This window comes from Chelon labrosus, assembly GCF_963514085.1.
Source record: "Chelon labrosus genome assembly, chromosome: 14".
In the NCBI taxonomy this organism is placed as follows: domain Eukaryota; kingdom Metazoa; phylum Chordata; class Actinopteri; order Mugiliformes; family Mugilidae; genus Chelon; species Chelon labrosus.
Window position 1 is genome coordinate 25,600,630 of NC_140347.1, and position 19,608 is coordinate 25,620,237.

The 19,608-nt window shown below is 41.3% G+C and overlaps 1 protein-coding gene across 1 annotated transcript in view; it reads right to left on the reverse strand.

Moving 5' to 3' along the window:
- Positions 1 to 22: 22 nt before the first annotated feature.
- Positions 23 to 19,608, reverse strand: part of syndig1l (synapse differentiation inducing 1-like) — a gene marked incomplete at its 3' end in the record, with an annotated part of 34,553 nt that continues 14,967 nt past the window's right edge. Inside the window, exons 2-3 of the mRNA XM_084561024.1 lie at positions 16,811 to 16,948; positions 23 to 181 (exon numbers count right to left, since the gene is read on the reverse strand). Of these exons, the coding sequence (XP_084417150.1) occupies positions 23 to 181; positions 16,811 to 16,948 (297 nt within the window). The remainder of the gene's footprint in view (positions 182 to 16,810; positions 16,949 to 19,608) is intronic.

Here is a 19,608-nt window from a genome sequence, read left to right on the forward strand (position 1 = left end):
GTGCAGAGGGAAGGTGCGACTGCTATATGTGTCCCGGTTTAGAGAGGTAGGCAATGAGAGCTACCACCACCCCTACATACACGCCGGTGCCTATAGTGATGGAGAGGGCTGCTAGGAACAAAGCCCTTCGGGAGGCGATGTTGGCCAGTGGGAAGTCACCTTTGTTTACTGCCTTGGTGGTCTGTAAAAGGGAAAGCACAAGAGAAGTCAGGAACAACATGGAGCTGGGAGGAACTTAAAAGAGAAAGAGTATACCATTTCAAAAATAATAAAAAGGAATTGCAGTTTAGTATTTCCGTGGCAGGGTAAATAAAATTGAATCGGAGCGTGCAGGCATTGACCGAGTAGCTCATCATGCATGGCAGGACTGCAAAATGGCAATTAGCGTGAAAATGCCAAGAACTGAAGGTTAGTGTCATCTCAGCTGCTTGCACTGAATGAATATCAGCATACGAGAACAGGAGATTCATCATAATTCGTCATCAAGATAAAAAATAAATAAATAAATAAATAAAATGGCTAAAAATCAGGTTCTTTGTGAGGCCGCAGCGCTTTGTTTCATGGAGGGTTTTACTCTTATTTTTTAACAGCCCCCACTGCCATGGCCCTGTTAGCATGTATTTAAGGTTATAATGCATTTTTATTTTCCAGTAGAGGCACATATAGGTCCTCGCCGTGGTGTAATGGTAACTGATCTGCAGAAATAACAGTAAAAAAAAAAGAGCTGTAGTCTTTAAACAGCACCCGATGAAACACAATAAATGATAACACTTTTCTCCTAAATCAAACTGGAGTCCTGAGATGGTAAATTTATTTTTGCACGTAACACATTCTGAGGCTGAAAAGAAAACTGCGCTTGTTGTCTTTAATCACCTAAACTAAAAAAATAATAATAATCTCATCATCAGAGCAGGCCTTTGGCCGGGTTTCTCTGTCCCCTGATGACTTTTTTTTAATTATGGTTGTTATTAAAAGCAAAACAAAAAGGCACAGAGCTTTAACAACAGAACGATCTGTCAGCACACTCAATAACAGTCACTAATAACTGAGAAGGACTGAATTAATGAAAGAATAAATTGTTTATATTCTTGTAGATGCAGTATTACATGGCATAACGGTGAAAAAGAGTAACATATTCCTACATACTCCAGCTGAATTAGTATTCATCCTTTGCATGAACATTCACCTGGAGTGATTATTGTGGCCTGTTTTCACTCTTCTCTCAGCTCTGTTTTGCTCTCCACCGACTCCCGAGATGATTATCAGCTAATTGCTAACAACCTATCTGATGTTTGGCGCTCTGCGAGTTGTGTACACTCGTTTTTCTTTCCTTTCCTTTTCGTTTTAAGTGCTCTTTGCTGAAGAGAGCCGTCTGTGTTGTTTTCATCCACGACACAGAGAGCGGTGAGAGCGAACCAAAAACACAAGAGGTTCAGGTTGTGATCTGAAAAGTGCAATAAATAATAATTGAACACGTGCTGCAGTCACTTAAGTCACTGCTTTTTCTACCTGGACAATTGAAGACTAAAAAGACAACAAATGAATGAGGCTTTTGGTCATCCTGGCCGTTGTTTTTTATGTGTTTACAAAGCTGTGGTGCTTGGTGTCCTCCAGCTATCTCACTATTTGAATGAACTTCCTTGCCAGGAGAGAAATGGAGGGAAGACAGATTTGTTGTTTTCATTCTCATCACGAAGCGGGGGTCGTCACTGAAGCAGAAATTACACAGCGTAAAATGTCACATTGGCAGTGTATGGACTTGGTACAGGCTTTTCAATCTTCTATCACCATTGTCTTCCCCCGGACTACATTTTGTTTTGTTTTATTGTACAACGCCGTCACATATTTATCGGTTAGTTGTTTCTCGTTGATGGGATTCAGCAGTGTCAATGGTTCAGCATGTTGCTAAATCGCAACTGTAATTGTTTGTGCCTATAATACAACACATCGGTCAGATTATTGTGCTGAATGTTTGTCGGAGCAGTTATGAAAAGTAGTATGACCTTCATTACTCTTGAATCTATATTAACAGTGATGGACCTGATGTGTGATGTGTGTGAGTGCGATGAGGCTGACCCCGGGGTCACTTCACTCCCTCTCTTACAAAAGCCTGTCCCTTTCATTTATAGAGGTGAGCCTCGAATAGATGAGGCTAAGGTTCACATTCACATCCAGGGTTAAGAGGGATTGCGCCTAGATACGGCGTCTGCAGCAATCTAACGGTGGTAATGAGTGGGAAACTTAACTCCAAAGTCTCCATACTGTACTTGTTTTGACCTTCAGCTTTGCTCACAAGCGCTGAGGCTGCGGATAAAAGTGCCTCCGATGAGGTTTATTTGCAGAATGTCAAGCCCTCCTCATCAGAGCAGAAATCTGCGAGGCTTTTGGAGTTGAGCCACTGCTTCTTTTCATTGAGTGGAGCCAGCTGGTTCAGGTACTTGGCCCTGGGGCTTCATCTTTGGTGTGCCCTGCATGGCTAACCGAAGAGTCTGGCACAAAACAGAGCCCAAAACTACATGGTTATTTTTTGTCACACCTGTCACAAATAAACTAAAAAAAATGAGTTTAAACTATTTTTAATCAACTACACAGGATGTCTCTTTACTACAGAAAAGTAGGGCTAGACAGTAAATTAAATCTCAGGGGGAGGTCACGTGACCGGCAAGCGCAATGGTCGGAAGACTCTAGAGCTCTCGTTCGGTATCCCCATTTTTACTGTTAATTTGATCTCTAAGTCCTCGGCGGTGTTATATTTGGTAGTGAGAGCCATATAAGATGTCAAGCCAACAGAAATTGTTTAACTCGCCGACCAAAATCCCCCCGGCTAAGCGTAAGCAACAGGATGCTAACAGCTCGGCAGCTACCGAGGTTAGCATGGAAGCGGCTATCTCATTAGCCCTAGCCAAACAGCGCGACCAGTTGGAAATGGTTGTCACTCGTGCTATTAACAAGGCAGTGGGGAGTGTGGACGACTCTGTCAAGAAACTTCAGAAAGACTTAGACGCTCATATGGATGTTGTTCGGGGCTTGGTGACTAAAGTTGAGAGGGTCCAAACAGATACGCGGACCATGAAACGCCAGATATTAGACAACACCACCGGCCTCGAGAAGTTTCAACAGAAGCTCGCGCTGTTAGAGGACCACAACCGGAGAAACAACGTTCGGATCACAGGAATCACTGCAGGTCGAGAGGGTGACAACGCAACCAGTTTTCTCCAAGAAATGCTTCCCAAGTGGATACCCTCGCTCGGTAACAGAGTTGTTGAGATAGAGAGAGCTCATCGTATTTACAGCCCGCATGTGAAGGGGAGCATCCCGCAAACCATGATACTGAAGCTGCTTCGGCACGGAGACCGCAACGCTATACTGAACGGTGCCCGGGAGCAGGGCCGCCCCTGGCCAAACTGGGGCCCTAAGCAGAAATGTCTTTTGGGGCCCCCCCACCAGACACGCGCACACACACGCGCACACACACACACGTGTAAAGAAATGACGAGCACAAAATGCCATTTAGGTTTACAACCTTCATTTGGGGTAACAAAACAAAGAATTTTCAACTATGTACATGTATGTATGTACTGCCTCGGGCTGACTCTTTATGGTACTCACGGTTGCCAGATTGGGCGGTTTTTCCACAAAATTGGGCTACTTGGTTTATGTCCGGCGGGGGAGTGTGACAGGTTTCCATAGGTGGCAACTTCGTGGTTTGGGCTGTTTTTATTGGATTGGGAGGACCAGCGGAGCGCTCGCGCTGGTCTCTCCGCCGCCGGAGCGCTGCGCGTCCTTTGCGCATTTTTAGAAAATGCGTCATCTTGTGCGACATGGGGCCCCCCATGGATCGCGGGGCCCCACGCGCTGCGCGTGTTCTGCGTATAGGGCGGGGCGGCTCTGCCCGGGAGATGTCCAAGACTGCCCCCATACAAGATGCTGGCAAGTCGCTGCGTTTCTATGCTGACTACAGTGCCCATACTAGTCAGCGGCGGAAATCATTTGTGGGTGTACAGAAGTATCTACGCGAGAAGGGCATCCCATCCTTCATGATCTATCCTGCCACTCTGAAGATCACCCTGGGCGGCGAACAACGCAGCTTTACTACTCCGGAGGAAGCAGAGGAGTTTCTACGAGGGTCTCGGCATGGGGTCTCGACAACGCGCGCGGCAGCCCATCAACACGGGGAAGTGATGGAGCAGGAGTGTTCCGGCACTTGAAGATAAGGCGAGGAGTTTTTCATGACCCGGATTTCACCGTAAGATCTGTCCTGGTTACAATGGACATCTATCTGTCCCATACTAATTGTGACATTGAGGGCTATTGGTCCCCTCCCAGGTTATACTACTAGTTACTGTTTCTAAGAGAGAATATGGACCCTGTCACACAGTTATGTTCATGTTTCAGAGGGACAATTTCAGTTATTTTTCATGTAGCCTGGGTCTGTCAATAGTGGGCCTCACATTTTTGTTTCAACTGCTTATATTCCTGCCAGGTCAGTTATGTTTGTAAGTGGGATACAACCGAGTTTTGGAGTCTCAATGAGCTGCGTTATGCAGTGGTCAAGTTACACAGAAACACGGGTTTTGGGGTATGGGCATGGCAGCAATGGGGTGGGTGTGGGTCTCCTACTGGACCATATGCTTGGATACTTGGTTTACAGTAAGTTGTATAACTGGAATATAACTACAGTGATTTTTGATAATGGTTAAACTGACTATTCTGAGTCTAAATGTCCGGGGCTTAAATGTCAATATCAAGAGGGTTAAATGTCAGGAATTGATGCGTCGAGCAAATGCAGACATAGTACTAATTCAGGAATCCCACTTAAAACAAGGAGATGTCCAAAGGATGCAAAATAAACAATATATGGTGATATCCTCCTCCAGCAGTGGGTCTAGCTCAAAGGGAGTAATGATTATGTTTAAGAGGAATTTACCCGTGAAAATTGAAGGGACTAGTAACGATAAATGTGGGCGAGTAGCATATGTGTGCACATCAATTTACAATACGAAGGTTGCATTTGTATCGGTGTATGCACCAGCAGTCTTTGAAGATAATTTCTATCCTGACCTCACAGAGGAATTACTGAAACTCACAGAATATGAAATAGTTCTAGGAGGTGACATGAATGCGGTCTGTAACCTTGATTTAGACAGATCTACAAGCTCATTTACACACAGTCAGCAATCAGCCTCTACGGCTCTGAATACAATGATAAACAACTTGAACTTTTTTGATGTTTGGCGATTTCAAAACCCCGGTAGTCAAGATTACACTTGTTTCTCTGCATATCATAAAACATTTTCAAGGATTGATTATTTTCTACTGTCACGTAGTTTGAAGGATTGTGTAACACCTGTTAAATTTCTCCCAGCCACACTGGCTGATCACAACCCATTAGTTCTCAGTATTGATCTCAGTTTCAAATCCAAAAAATCTCAGAGATGGCGTTTCAACACCTCTCTTTTAAATGACACTGCATTTGTCTCTGAATTTAGAACTAAACTGTCCACATTTCTCCAAGACAATATGGGCTCCGTTGATGATGCTAGGTTAGTGTGGATGGCGACAAAGGGTTTTATCCGGGATTTTACAACGTCATACGCATCACATGTGAAAAAGCTTAGGAATCTTAAGATTAAGGAGTTGGAGGAGAAATGTTTATGCCTGGAGAGGGCTCTAAAGCAAAACTATTCTGACACAATTAATGACGAGTTACAGGTCGTTAGACAAGAGCTGAATGATTTATTACGCAAACGAGCGGAATTCATTATACATAGAACTAGGCAAAATTATTATTGCAACGGAAGTAAGCCCAGCAGGCTCTTGGCCCTAAAATTAAAACAGTGTGAATCAAAAGCGTCCATCGATTCAATACACCACCCTACTAAAGGCCTGGTTTCTAATCCAGCAGAGATAAATAACACCTTTCAGGCATATTACAAGGATTTATATACGTCGTCTGATAGCTTTGACCCAGAAGTGTGTAATAATTTTCTGGAAGGGTTGGATCTGCCCACCCTACAGGGAGAAGAGGCAGCAGACCTGGGCCGCCTGATAACTTTGCAGGAATTAAAAGTTGCACTGAGTAAAATGTTAAGAGGGAAATCTCCAGGCCCTGATGGGATTCCGCCTGAAGTGCTCTTGCATTTCTGGGACCTCCTCGGACCGGTTCTTCTGGACTCCATCCAGACTGCTTTAGAAAAAGGTGCCTTTCATGAACACACCAATGTAGCTTTAATCTCATTGTTACCAAAGAAGGGCAAGGACCCATTACAATGCTCTAACTACAGACCTGTATCTCTGATAAATTCGGATCTAAAAATTTACTCCAAATTGCTGGCACTACGCCTGGAGCGCTATATGGATAAACTAATTCACATCGACCAAACTGGGTTCATGAAGGGCCGTCTTGCTGCGGATAACATTAGGCGTTTAATGCATATAATAGAAGAATCTAAACAGCTTCAGGCACCGTGTGCTATTCTGTCACTTGATGCTGCCAAAGCTTTTGACAGGGTCGAGTGGCAGTATTTGTGGGCAGTACTGCGAAAATTTCAACTAGGTGAAGCTTTTATTAAGATGATACAAATTCTGTATGCAAACCCCTCGGCTATGGTCAACACAAACGGATTGAACTCCAGACCCTTTCCTATTTTCCGCGGTACGAGACAGGGCTGCGGCCTCTCCCCGAGCCTGTTCATTCTATCCCTCGAACCGTTTACGCAGCACCTTCGGCAAAATTCGGTCATGTCCCCTATCCAAATCAGACAGACTTCTCATACCCTGTCGGCCTTTGCGGACGACGTCCTTATTTATATGACAGACATAGAAAACTCTATTAACTCTTTATTAGTGGCTTTTGAGGATTTCAAACAGCAGTCAGGATTTATGATCAATTGGACAAAATCAGCTCTGATGTTGCTGAATGAAGCTGCTAAGAAAGTCAAAATATCAAGCCGGATTCCTATAGTAACTCAAATTACATACTTGGGTATACAGATACACCCCTCCATCCAGAAAATAGTGAAGAGCAACTATGAAAGAATTCTTAAGGAAGTTGAACGTGATCTTGCTAACTGGACCAGGCTACCTGCCTCATTGCAGACGCGTATATCTGTAGTTAAAATGAATATCTTGTCTCGTGTTAATTTCTTGAGTATGATGATTCCACTCTCTCCCTCTCCAGACTACTGGGTTAAAATTGATAAATTGTTACGTGGATATATTTGGAATAATGGCCATCCAAAACTTAAGCTTTCTGTTCTACAGAGACCCAAAGATCAGGGCGGGCTCGCCCTCCCAAATTTCAAAGTATACCACCAATCCTTCCAGCTACGTCCTGTCATGGCTTGGCTTGACGGTCGCTCATGTCTCATGGAAATCTTTAGAGAAAAACCTAGTTCACCCGAGGAGATTGGAGGACATTTTATTTTCTGGCATAAAAGATAAATACTGTAGGCTGCACTATGGCCCCATTATTGCCAACACAATAAAAAATTTTAGGATAGTTGAGAGAGAACTGAAGGGGAACTTAAAGTGGCACAGTGATGCCCCTCTGTGGCACAACGTGAATGTACAGATTGGAAATAAGCCACTGGACTTTAAACCATGGTCTTTGAAAGGTATTAATGTTGTCGGGGACCTGTATGATAGAAATGGTATGCTTAGCTATCAGGATTTGAAGGACCGCTTTGATCTGCAGGACTCTTCTTTTTTTTATTATTTACAAATAAGATCGGCACTTAAGGCACATGGTGTGCCACTGAGGGCTAAACTTCCCATACATCCTCTGATAAATTGGATAAATTCCCTTCCCTGCAGGGGCTTTGTTTCGAAAGTCTACTCCAAACTATCCGGACAGCAAGAGACTCTACTGATGATCAGAGCATGGCTGAGAGACTTTGGTCAGAAGGATGACGACATTTCCTGGAACAATGTATGGGAGAACATTTTTCAAGCTTCCAAAAATCCAAATCACCAACTCATTCACTTCAAAGTGTGTCACAGACTCTATTATACACCTGTCACTAGGTTTCGCATGAAACTGATACCAAGTCCAAGCTGTACCATGTGCCAACTTAACGCAATAGGATGTTATAAACACATGATGTGGGAATGTCCCTCTGTTCAGGCCTTTTGGGGCCGGGTGTCCAAAGTCTTGTCTGAATTACTAGGTACTACTATAACATGCAATCCAATCTTACTTCTCCTTAATGATGATTCTCAAATACATATAAGTGAGAAACAACGTAAACTATTGCTGAGCGGCCTCACAGCTGCTAAAAAAATCCTAGTGCAAAGATGGCTACCACCTCATGATCTTAGTACTAGGAAATGGTTGATTTATTTTCACGATATAGTGTTACTTGAGTTGTCTACGGCACGGATTAATAATGCTAAAGCCTCCACTTTGGAGATGTGGTTAGGTGCAGCTACACAGATAAAGGATAAACTTCTTGGGTTGTGAACAAGAGGGACACCACTTACTACAATGTATTGTTGACACTTGATGATGTTTGAATCGTCCAGGGGAGACCGGGGAGGGAGGGATGCTGCCAGGGGGGTGGGAGGTGGGAGGGGGGTATTATGTCTCAAAAAAAAAGAAAAAATGTACGGATGTTGCTGTATTCGCTATGCTTCAATAAAAAAAGTTCTTCACAAAAAAAAAGAAAAGTAGGGCTAATAAAAAAAGCATTACAGTAAATGTAATATAACACACCGATCAGTCATAACATTATGACCACCTTCCTAATATTGTGTAGGTCTCCCTTGTGCCTCCAAAACAGTTGTGACTCATCAGAGAATGGACATGGGCCTTCTGAGGGTGTCCTGTGGAGTCTGGTAACATGATGTTGTTAGTGGATGCCTTTGGGTCCTATGGATTGAGGGGAGGGACCTCTGTGGATCATCCCATAGATATTTGATCAGTTTGGGATCTAGTGAATTTGGAGGTTTGAGTTGTTCCTAAACCGTTTTCCTAAATCGTCTTCATTTAACAGAGTCCTTTCCTCTGCTGCAATGCAGTCCTCCTCAGGCCTATGGGTGGGTCATCACTTTTCCTCCAGATTGTCAGCCCTTGCTCTTCTCAACCACTAGTGTCCAAACTTTCTGTGGAGGACCAAAACCACTTTACTTTATAAATAAATAAATATGGAGTGAAATGCAAAAAGCCGACCCCATGACATATGTTACAATGGCAGCCCTTCTCATTTGCATAATGAAGCATAAACGCATTAAGAAATGTGAAAAGATAATGTAGCAATAAATTAGTTTGGGGACTGCAAATAGGAATTGAAAGAAAAAGAAACACACTGATTTATTTGACTGATACATAAACGCAAAATGGACAATTGAAGGGAAAAGTAAATGAGATAAAAATGAGTTGAAACTGAATTGTTCATTTAGTAGACATTATCTACATTTATTGGACTTAAGATGATTTTGGTGCATTTGCTGGTATGTTTGTTAATCAATTCATTCATTTTTTTTTTATATATGGGCAGTTCTGGTTCTCTATCATGTTGTTGTACAGCTTATGACTGGCTGTTTAAAAAGATGACACCACATTAAGGTCTAATCGTCAAAGACTCCTCACACATTTCTTCAGCTTTCCCTTCTGTGCACACTCCTACACCAAGTCCGATAAATTAATTTAATCACTTCAAGCCCCTTTTTTTTAATTAGTCTCTCCTGATTGAAATATTGTATTATTCATCGTCTCATAGCCAATTTGCACTACAGTCATTCAAGCAGCGACAGAGGCAGCTGCAGCAGACAGCGAACGCCACCTTTCCCCGTTTGACTCAACACTGCGCACGTGTTCGTCCACAGATCCTCTGCATTTTGAAATCGCTCCTTTGAGGCAGATGCAAATTTTTTACAAAACATGTGATGTGTTCAGCCTGGTTGTGTCTAATAATATTTGGATAATAAGACAGAGATGATTTATTACCGCAAAATAATGCCAGGCAAAGGAAATGCAGAAAGGACAGATACTGGCTAATTAGTATCTGCACTTCCTGCAACTGCTTAGGAAGCATTGCAGCTTAATTACCGTGTACTCATTTCCAGAGGTTTGTTCTGGAAATAAAAAGGTCTTTGTTATGGTTGCCTTTGGGGTATGGAGACTACTTTGAGACATTTGGTTTAACAAGATCAGATTTGTTAAAAAAGAAAGAAAGAAAAACATACTGAGATACAAATAGTGTCACATGTGCACAACAAACTGTTTATTTAAATAATTGACTTTCAGAAGGCACCATAAGTTCGTCAGTGTTTTACAAGCACAACGATTTATGTGGTTGAATTATTTCTACTTATAAAGCAGTCTGCGTCTTTAACCACAACATTATTGTCAACAGAATAATAAAAAAAAGAATACTGCATATATATCACTTTTAATGATGAACTGAGCGTAGGGTATTTCTACTCTGCACCAAGGTTTCATTATTGCCAAGAAGCTTTTGAGGACAATGCTTAACAGTCGAAGACAAAGACAGCCAGATTAGAGCGAGAGAGACTCCTTGGGGGAAAAAAAAGCTCTGAAAGGTCAAGAAGCAAATCGAAACAAAGGGTGAGCATTCAGGGCAGGGACTCTAGCTTCAATGTCAATACTGTAATTATTAAGACAAAAGCACCGTTATGAGGGTTTTATGGGTAAATTAAGCTTGACTTCCCTTTCAAAATAAGACAAAGCACATCCTCCTTTTGAGGACGTATTGCCAAACCCCAGCAGGTCTTTAGGGACGGGGAGTCCATACAAGTGGACAGCTCTTTCCACTGGGGCTGAAGGTCGTGTGCTTGTTATTTCATTTCTCCAGTTACAGTGTTTGTTAAGTACACTGTGAAAGATTTGTCAATTAAAATTGAATGAAGGAATGTCGTGCCGTCCCTAAAGAACAGGACTCTAAAGACCAAAAGCTGGAATAATGTGGACAAAAATGAAAAAGAATCATAGGTTGAACTTTGAATAATAAAGGGGTATGTGTCAATGTGAGGATTTTTCCTTGAATACCCTTGAGAGCAAAATGGTTAGAAGCATTTAAGGCTTTATCTCCCCAACCTTGACAAAATGATTGAAATATGGTGTCATAGAAAAAGCGATAACATCTCAGACTTAGCTGCATGGAGGCTCATACTGAGATGCACTCTAGGAAGCCAGTTTTTTCTCCAAATAAACAACACGTGAGCCCCCAGATCTTTCCCTTTCTTTCTCTTTCCCTCTCCATGTGTCTGTCTCTCAAGCTCCCAATACATAAACTATTTCAAAATAATTAGCTCAATCATTTTTACTCATTACGATGACTTGCATGCCATAAGATAACTTCAGGGGAGTATTATTTGCATAATTGTGAAAGGAATTGCTGCTTCTCTTCTGCTCTGTACTTTCCAGCGCAGATGTCTCAGAGCTGAGAGAGGAATTTATCAGCATCTCCAAACAAAACACTCACCCCATTAGTGGCAATAATTAAAACCCAATTCCGCTTCCCAATCGAATGCTCAAAGCTAATTTGCCTCAGATATTCATGGCATTCTTGTCATTATCAGTTGTGTGTGCGGGGGCGGTAATACTGCATCTTGAAACTGGGCATTACTATTTACCATAAAGACGTCAAACAGAGTTGAGTGTGTTGCTTTGGCCAAGAGAAAACATACAGTTTAAAGGAGCATGAATGCAAGTCTGACTCATCTCCTCTTCTGAGCAGCTCTCTTTTTCACTGGGCCCAACTTGCAGTGAAATGACAACACTATTGATCTCTCGTCCGCACACTCACAGTTGCTAACCTGTGCGTTCGTAAATGTCCTTAGAGTAAATGGTGAAGCCGATGTGCTATCATTTCATTCGTGCTGCCCTTGTCAAATCTCATACCGCATTTGCTCACACTCCCCTACGAAGGCAGAGAGCAGAAACTACAAAAACACTGAATAAATGGGGACCCATCTGCTTGATGCCGGAAGGTTGTCATCAGAAGGCAGGTGATAGGTTGGGAGATTGCTCAAATATTTAATACTTAATACTGCTCCAGCTTCACATCGGCCCCATTCAGACCTTGCATTAACATCCGTCCTGGGGAATCGGATCGGAAGTGACCAGTGTAAAGTACAGGTGTGAACACCCCCAGGATGCACTGAGATCACATTTGAGAGATCCAGTATCTGAGCACATTTGGGAGCGGTCTTAGTTGCATTCGTCCACATTCTATCGGTAGTGTGAACACACGATGCTTCCTGAGACACATTAACCCTTTGATGCACAACATATGCATACCCCCTCTAATGCACAACATGGGTCAAAAATGACCCGCATTCATTTTCCATGTGATTTCATGCTAGGTGAGTTTTTCTTTGTTGTATCTTTTGAGATCAATTGATATTATGATTAAATATCCCAATTATTCTTTTAATATCTTGTTTTTGATTAGTACAAGGTCATGCTTCCACTGTCCCTTTTTTATTTTATGAAAAAATATAGTTTTTGTGTTATTACACCTAGTTTACATACATGGGTCCCATGTATCCAAATGTGATTTTGAATTAAATTACTTTATAATATAACAATAATTTGTAACTTATCAATTATAACACGCAGTTAGCCAGTGTTGTAGTCAAGACCACCTAACCCGAGACCGAGTCAAGACCAAGATCAGAGCATACCGAGACTAAGACAAGACCAAGACTTTGAGGGGGCGAGACCGAGTCAAGACCAAGACCGAGGAGGGGCGAGACCAAGTCCAAGACTGAGACCGAACTGAATAAACAGAAGCATTAGTCTATTCGTCATATTGAAAAATAAATTCATTTCAAACTGTTGGTAAGGCCAACTGGCCAATCTTCAAACACACTTCACCCTCGCCCCTGTCAAAAAGCAAAAAAAAAAGAAAATCTCACTCCAAGCTAAGTTCATAGCTTGAAAGCCCTGGATATAACCAAGTTTTTCAGATGGTTATACACACACATAGGCCTATACATTGGTTGAACAATTTGAATTATCTTTATGTTATGTTATGGCAGAGAAGAAGTTATTTTCTTCTACGTACTGTATGTGCGCACCTTGCTGAGCCACCTGCGCTGCTCTTGAAAATCCTCAGATGGATTTTTTTTTTAATCTATTCCTTTGCTTATGCTCTTTATTATTCATGTTGTGGGTCGTGTGTAACTTTATTGCAATTTAATTTAAATGACTGGCGTTCTAATTGTGGATGGGCGTGCTCCGAGGGATTTTCCTTGTCCGTGCCGCTGCCGCATCCCTCTCATATTCACTATGGTCAAATGTCAACATTACACATTTTGCAAATCCCTATCCGTGGGTCTTTCTCAGATATACTGAATATGTCCACACCACAGACATGTTGGCCCTTTCCAGGCAAGCCCGTGCTGGCCGCGGTTTTTGCTCACGTCATTACAAAAATCACATGGTCTCGACTGGTCTTGACAAAAAATCCACAGTCCAGCTCGGCCGAGACCGAGACAAGACAGAGTAAAAATGCAGTCGATTCCGAGACAAGACCAAGACCTTGAATATGCCGGTCCAAGACCGGTCTTCGAGTACTACAACACTAAGTTAGCCTGCATTTTTCGCAAACTAGCTACAGTAGCTCGCTAGCCTGCTAACAGTATTATTTCCTCTCTGACAAGTAGTCTAGCTACTTATTCCATAGATTATATGACTAATTCTCAAGGCAACTTAAACTCTAATCAATTATTATACATTTACTTCACAAGTCATCAAATGTCAACAGTTAGCTATCTAGCTAATAGCATTGAAAATATTTCCCTTTCTGAAAAGAAATGTAGCTACTAAATTCTCAAATCCGAATCAATAATTATGCACTGTTATCTTTCAGATGTCATCAAATGTCTAATCAGGTGATTATAATGATGTTCCAGATGTTCACCTGCAGCCTAGATATGTTCCTGGTTGCAAATATGCACAAATTTTAAAGGTTCACACTTAAATTCATGTGGGTTATTTCTGACCCATGTGTGTAAATTTCATGTAGACATACAAAAGCTACGCTTAGTCATAAAGGAAGAAAATAAAAGTGATGATGAGGATTTGTGCTAAACAAAACAAATAAAATGTACTTCATACTTGGAATAGTAAATGATAAAATACATTGATTCCAAACATTCAGCATAGAAACACTCAGCGATACATGAAATAACATAGGAAATCAATATGGGTCATTTTTGACCCATGTTGCGCATTAAAGGGGTAGTGACACAAAATGTGTTTTTATTAAAAAAGTAAAAAAGTAAAAAATAAAATAAGGATGTATTATGATCAAAAACAAGTTAATTGAGGAATTCCTGGAATACTATATGATGAAATAATTTTTTTGCAAAGATATAGCACTTAAAAACTCAGTCGGGTCACTTTTGACCCATGTTGTGCATCAAAGGGTTAAATAACAAATAAAAAAAAAAAACACACAACCACTATTATAAGTGATCGCCAGAAAAGACAAAAGCACCATAAGTGATGTCTGTTCATTAGTAAAATAAGATAAGACAGGATAATCCTTTATTTACCCCACCGTGGGGAAGTTGTAGCTGTTAGCTAACTAAATAATAAATTCATCCAAACAATAATTAACAAATGAAATTACTGAATATGTGTGTGATTCTGTCATTAAATAATGTGTGGTTAAGTTACTTATTTCCTCAATAATTACTGGTTTCTTTTTTACCTTTATTACTGGAGATTACGGTGCGTATGGAAGTGCCGTAATCTTGGAGTTATAATCTGAGTTTAGTGCAGGTCCAACTAACATCAGGGTGGAGATGAATAAATAATAACTTAACGTGTTTGCCAAAGTCAGGACGCACACCCAAGAAACTATTCACGGTGCTGAATTAACAGTAGTAATCTATTCTTAAAATAAGTGCAAAACTGAGATCAGATCTGGAAAGCTGACTGGAGACGCATCTGTTGATGCCAGGTCTGAACACAGGCACTAAAAGCTGGCCACTTGTGATTAGACTGCCCAGATCGGTTGTTCATGCAAAGTCTGAACAGGGCCATTAAAAACATTTAACTGGCAAAACTGCTTTCTTTACTAAAGTAACAATAGTTTGTTTTTGTTGCTCAATAAATCCTGATGATTACTTTATAACTAAAGTTTAGTATTAAACCACACTTGTTGTTACCTTGATAGCACTTGAGGTTGACCAGCTAGGTGCTGCATTTTGGGGCTGTAGACAAGTGCAGTTTCCAATACTCTCTAAGTCCAGACAGGGAAGAGGCACAGATAAGCAAATTTCTACCCACGCCCTGCTAAAAGCATTAAATATCCTCACACTAACTCTTATAGAATTACATCATTGAGTTGGCCTGGGCGAGGCCTTCCCGAATGACTGAATGAAATGAGGACCAGTGAAGTGGGTTATTGAGCTATAAAATTAAGCGATCCCAGACTCCCCCCATATCTTTTCCTGACAGCTCCTCTGGACGCCACCTTCTAAAGGAGGGAGATTGGCAGAAAAACCATCCATCCCTAAACACAGCCATCACTTCCCCATAATTACCCAGGAAGAATCAAATTAGCTCCTGACAAGATAATTCACTGACTGGCTTGGACTACTCGCACCCACAGATAAGACGGCTAAATGCTTGAGCTTTTGATAAGAATTTATAGTCGAGACAGAGCAATTTATTGAAAAGCTTGCCCGTGTTTAACTCGTATGTACGATGTGTGCGTCTTGCATGTGCTTTTAAACATACTCTGCACATGTGTTCTGATTGTGCCTTTGTCATGGTGATGATGGACGGACACGGAATTGATTAGCGGAAAGACAGATGGTGATCCCTGTGCTCTTTGTTTGACACACCATCAACCAAGTTGTTTCCTACAGGAATGGAAATGGAAGTCCAGTTGAAATCCAATTGCAATCCATTATATACCTATTATGTGCCGTTTGCAGGCGCTACTGGCTGGAACATATTGGCAAAAGCTTCAAAATTAACTGCCTTGTCAAACTGTGAAAGATTGAGCTCTGAAATCACACAGGTTTGTTCTTTGAGGGAATAACAGCAGTTTCTGCCGCTCGACACATGTTAGAAATTGATTGCTTTGTGTTAAAGCATACATCGGTGAGCACTGTCGGACAGAGCAAAGCTAAGCAGAGGGCTGTAAACATCTGTTGAAAACATTTGTGTATCAAAACCAGAAAGATATGTAAACGCACAGCTCTTTTTAAGATGTAAAACATAAAACAGTTTACTATTACGCCATTAAATCTGCACAGTTTCAGTGGGGTTTTGTGCATTTATTCCCACAAATTTTACTTTCTAAACTACAACTCAAACTTTTCAATATGTCTTGTAGCTCAGCCTCGTTCTTTGGGTTCATCTTCCGTCCTCTTGAAAATACCAGTGGTTCAAACGTCCACTTTCATCTAAGAGTTTTGAATACCTCCTTTTCTTGGAGATTACAGATAGAACCTTGAAAGTGATTTATGTACTCTTGCTAAAATAGGCTCTCAGCCTGTTTACAGGGCATCAAGCAGCCATTCCGGATTGGCCTTGAGTTATTGATGGGTAGCTCAGTAAAAATTGGCCTTGCAGTAAGAGAGTCAGCTGTCAGTTCATTTTTATTTGTGATGGAACTTAATCTTTTGGTAATGAGTCATAGATAAATCAGGCGAAGTGGATGTGCGTTTTGTGCGCTTGCATGTTTACAAAAGCATGAAATTGAGTGTGTGTATGTGTGTGTAGGCGGTTGGTGGGGCTAACGTTGGACCTTGACAAACAGATGCTGCATCATTCATGTGTGACAGACTTTGAAGGTGCGTGCTCGTGTGTATGTGGCCTCACCCCCTGCGAGAAGTAAAAGGCCGCGATCCCCAAAGGCCAGAAGCAGCAAAGCATGGAGAATATGGCCAGGCCGAGGTGGTCTCGTGGAGGGACGACTATGAAGTTGTCTTCGCTCTCGCTGTCGCTGGAGCAGTCCGTCTGCACAGAGAACAGCAACTGAGGTCAAAACACACCCATTTTATGAGTCATGCAAGGACAAATTTCACAGCGCATGAGTGGTGATGCAGCAGTAAACAAAAGGGATAATTAATGGAGCTAATTTCATCAAACAATGACATTGTCCTCACTGCAAATTTAAGGCCACAACCAGAACCCAGCTGGTTTACCTTAAAGACTGGAAATGGGGGGAAACATCTATCCTAGCTCTTTCCAAAAGTATCGACCTACCGGCACCTCATTTACCTTTAAAGCACTTCTTTTTGTCCATATTATACAGACAAGACAAGTGGAATGCAAATGTTGGTACATTTAGACAGAACTAGGCAAGCTCACCAGCTATTGGTTGAAGCCTAATCAGTGAAATTTTACTGTTAAAGACAAAAGAATATGTTTTCCTTTGTGACAGGTGATTTTTAAGCTGTATAGACTGAAAAAGCAATAGGTCTTTGTGTAACTGGAAACAAAACACATCACCAGATGCAGGATCATTCGCAAATGTAGGTACTTTTAGAGACAGCCAAGCTAGCTGTTTACACATTTGCATTCTTTGTGCGATGCTAAGCTAACCAGCTATTGACTGAACCCTAGAATTGAGTCAATCTTCTCATCTAATTCTCGGCAAGGCAGCAAATGGAATATTTTCCAAACGATCGAACAAACCTCATCTCGTATATTTTGACATTTGTATTCCTCTTTACTGCTCTGCAGCAAACCCCATCAGCAGATAAGTGCATCGTTTTGGAACCGTTATGTAGATCTGCGAACAAACGGAGTCAGACTTCACTGTAACAGATGAAAGAGAAACTTTTCCTGGGCACAGAATAAAACTCTGTGTTCAGGTAGAGGTGATTTTCAAGCTGAATGGGCAGGGAAAGAATCCGCACACATCGAAAAAGAAAAAGGCATTTGTCTAATGGCAAACAAAACACGTCACCACGCGCGGGATCATTTGCTTCCACGTAGTGTCCCAGCTCACATTCATGGACTTTTTGTGACGGCTCATTAGTTTCTCATTAGTTTTGTGATATGCAGATTCTTACATTTTCCTCTAAACAACAGATGGCATAAAAAAGGCTACGGTTGAAAGTGCACTCAATTTCAGTTGTGAAATAGTTATGAATCAAACACACCTCCTCCCTAAAGCTTTATGAAATGATTTCACGCTTCACGCAACATTCCTCACATGGAACTGCAACGCTTTGAGCAAAAGACAATAGATGCCCACACATCTGTGTATTGTTTACTTACTGGGAGCAGAAAATATCGAAACACAATACAAGTTTAGAGTTGGTACACTCTAACCACTTCGTCTTCTAGTACACTGTACATGTGCATGGTCATAGTGGATCTTCGCCAACAACTAACACAAGCACCAAGAACAGAGATTTATTTTCCACAGTAATGAAAAGAAAACGCAGATTGAGGCCACCGTTTCTACACAGGCCATTAAGCTGCATCCTTCCAACATGATCCAGTTTAAAGGATAAATCAGCGAGAGGGTGGAACATGGAGGATAAAAGAAAAAAAAATAGGGGCTAACAATATATTGTGTTGAAGAAAACGAGTTTCTTTTTTTCAATCAGAGAGATCCGGGAAGCTGAGCATAAGCTGCGGGGAGGGAATACAATATAGAGATGAATCAAATCCTCACATTTAAGATGGTTTCCTTTTCCTTAATTTTCTCCAAGCAATCTGAAAAGTTGTCACGGCGCCATCCGTTTAAACACTTTCACAGATTTTAATCTTTTGTGGTTTGATAAATTTTGACTTCTATTACAAAAACAAACAGATCACATGGTTTAAGCAAGGACATGAATTGTTATTTTGTCGAGCATGATACAAGGACTCTCTTTTATTCTACTTAATGTTTCTGAGACTGTTGTCGCCGGTGTCGTGTGTTAGACAGAGTTGTTGTTTTCCAAGGCTGGTGTTGGTGCTGTATGATACTCACTACTCCCTCTACTCCTTTGTTTCAAATTTCCGTGGGTTGACCTTGTGCTGTAAAATCCCATAGAATAATTTCTCTTTCTAACTATGCAACAAAAGACCCAAAACAGGAATGCTGTGCTGACAGTTGGTACAGCAAGCTTTAGGGAGGTATGCTCCGACTGATACGTTTTCATTGATTTATTGATTGATTTTGTCAAATCCACAGTTTGGGAAAGCCATTACTGAAATAATACACATTAGGGTCTGCTAAATACAAAGGCCATTTTGTGTGCATGAATAACATCAATAAACACAGGCACTTACAGAGTATTCTGCTTTTATTCTATTTTTTTTATTATTTCAATAATCAAAAGTGCAGCACAGTGTTTGCCTTGTATTAAAAATTGCTCTAAATGGGTGACAGCGTTGGAGAAGAGAGGTGAAACTGCTTTGCATTCATTTTAATAACACACCTTTCATAGCTGCATACCCTGACTGATGATGGCGATGAGAGGGTCATGGTGGAGATGTGTGGACGCTCTGCCTATTAATCGTTAGTGAAATACTGGATTAAACTTTTCTAAAACAGACTTCTTGAAGACAAACTCAGTACCAAATGTGATTAGAAAAACCTTTCTAATTTGTCAGGCACTCAGACAACGGCGCTCCGTGTTGTCAAGCTGCGCTTACAAACCAGTGGAGAGCTGTGG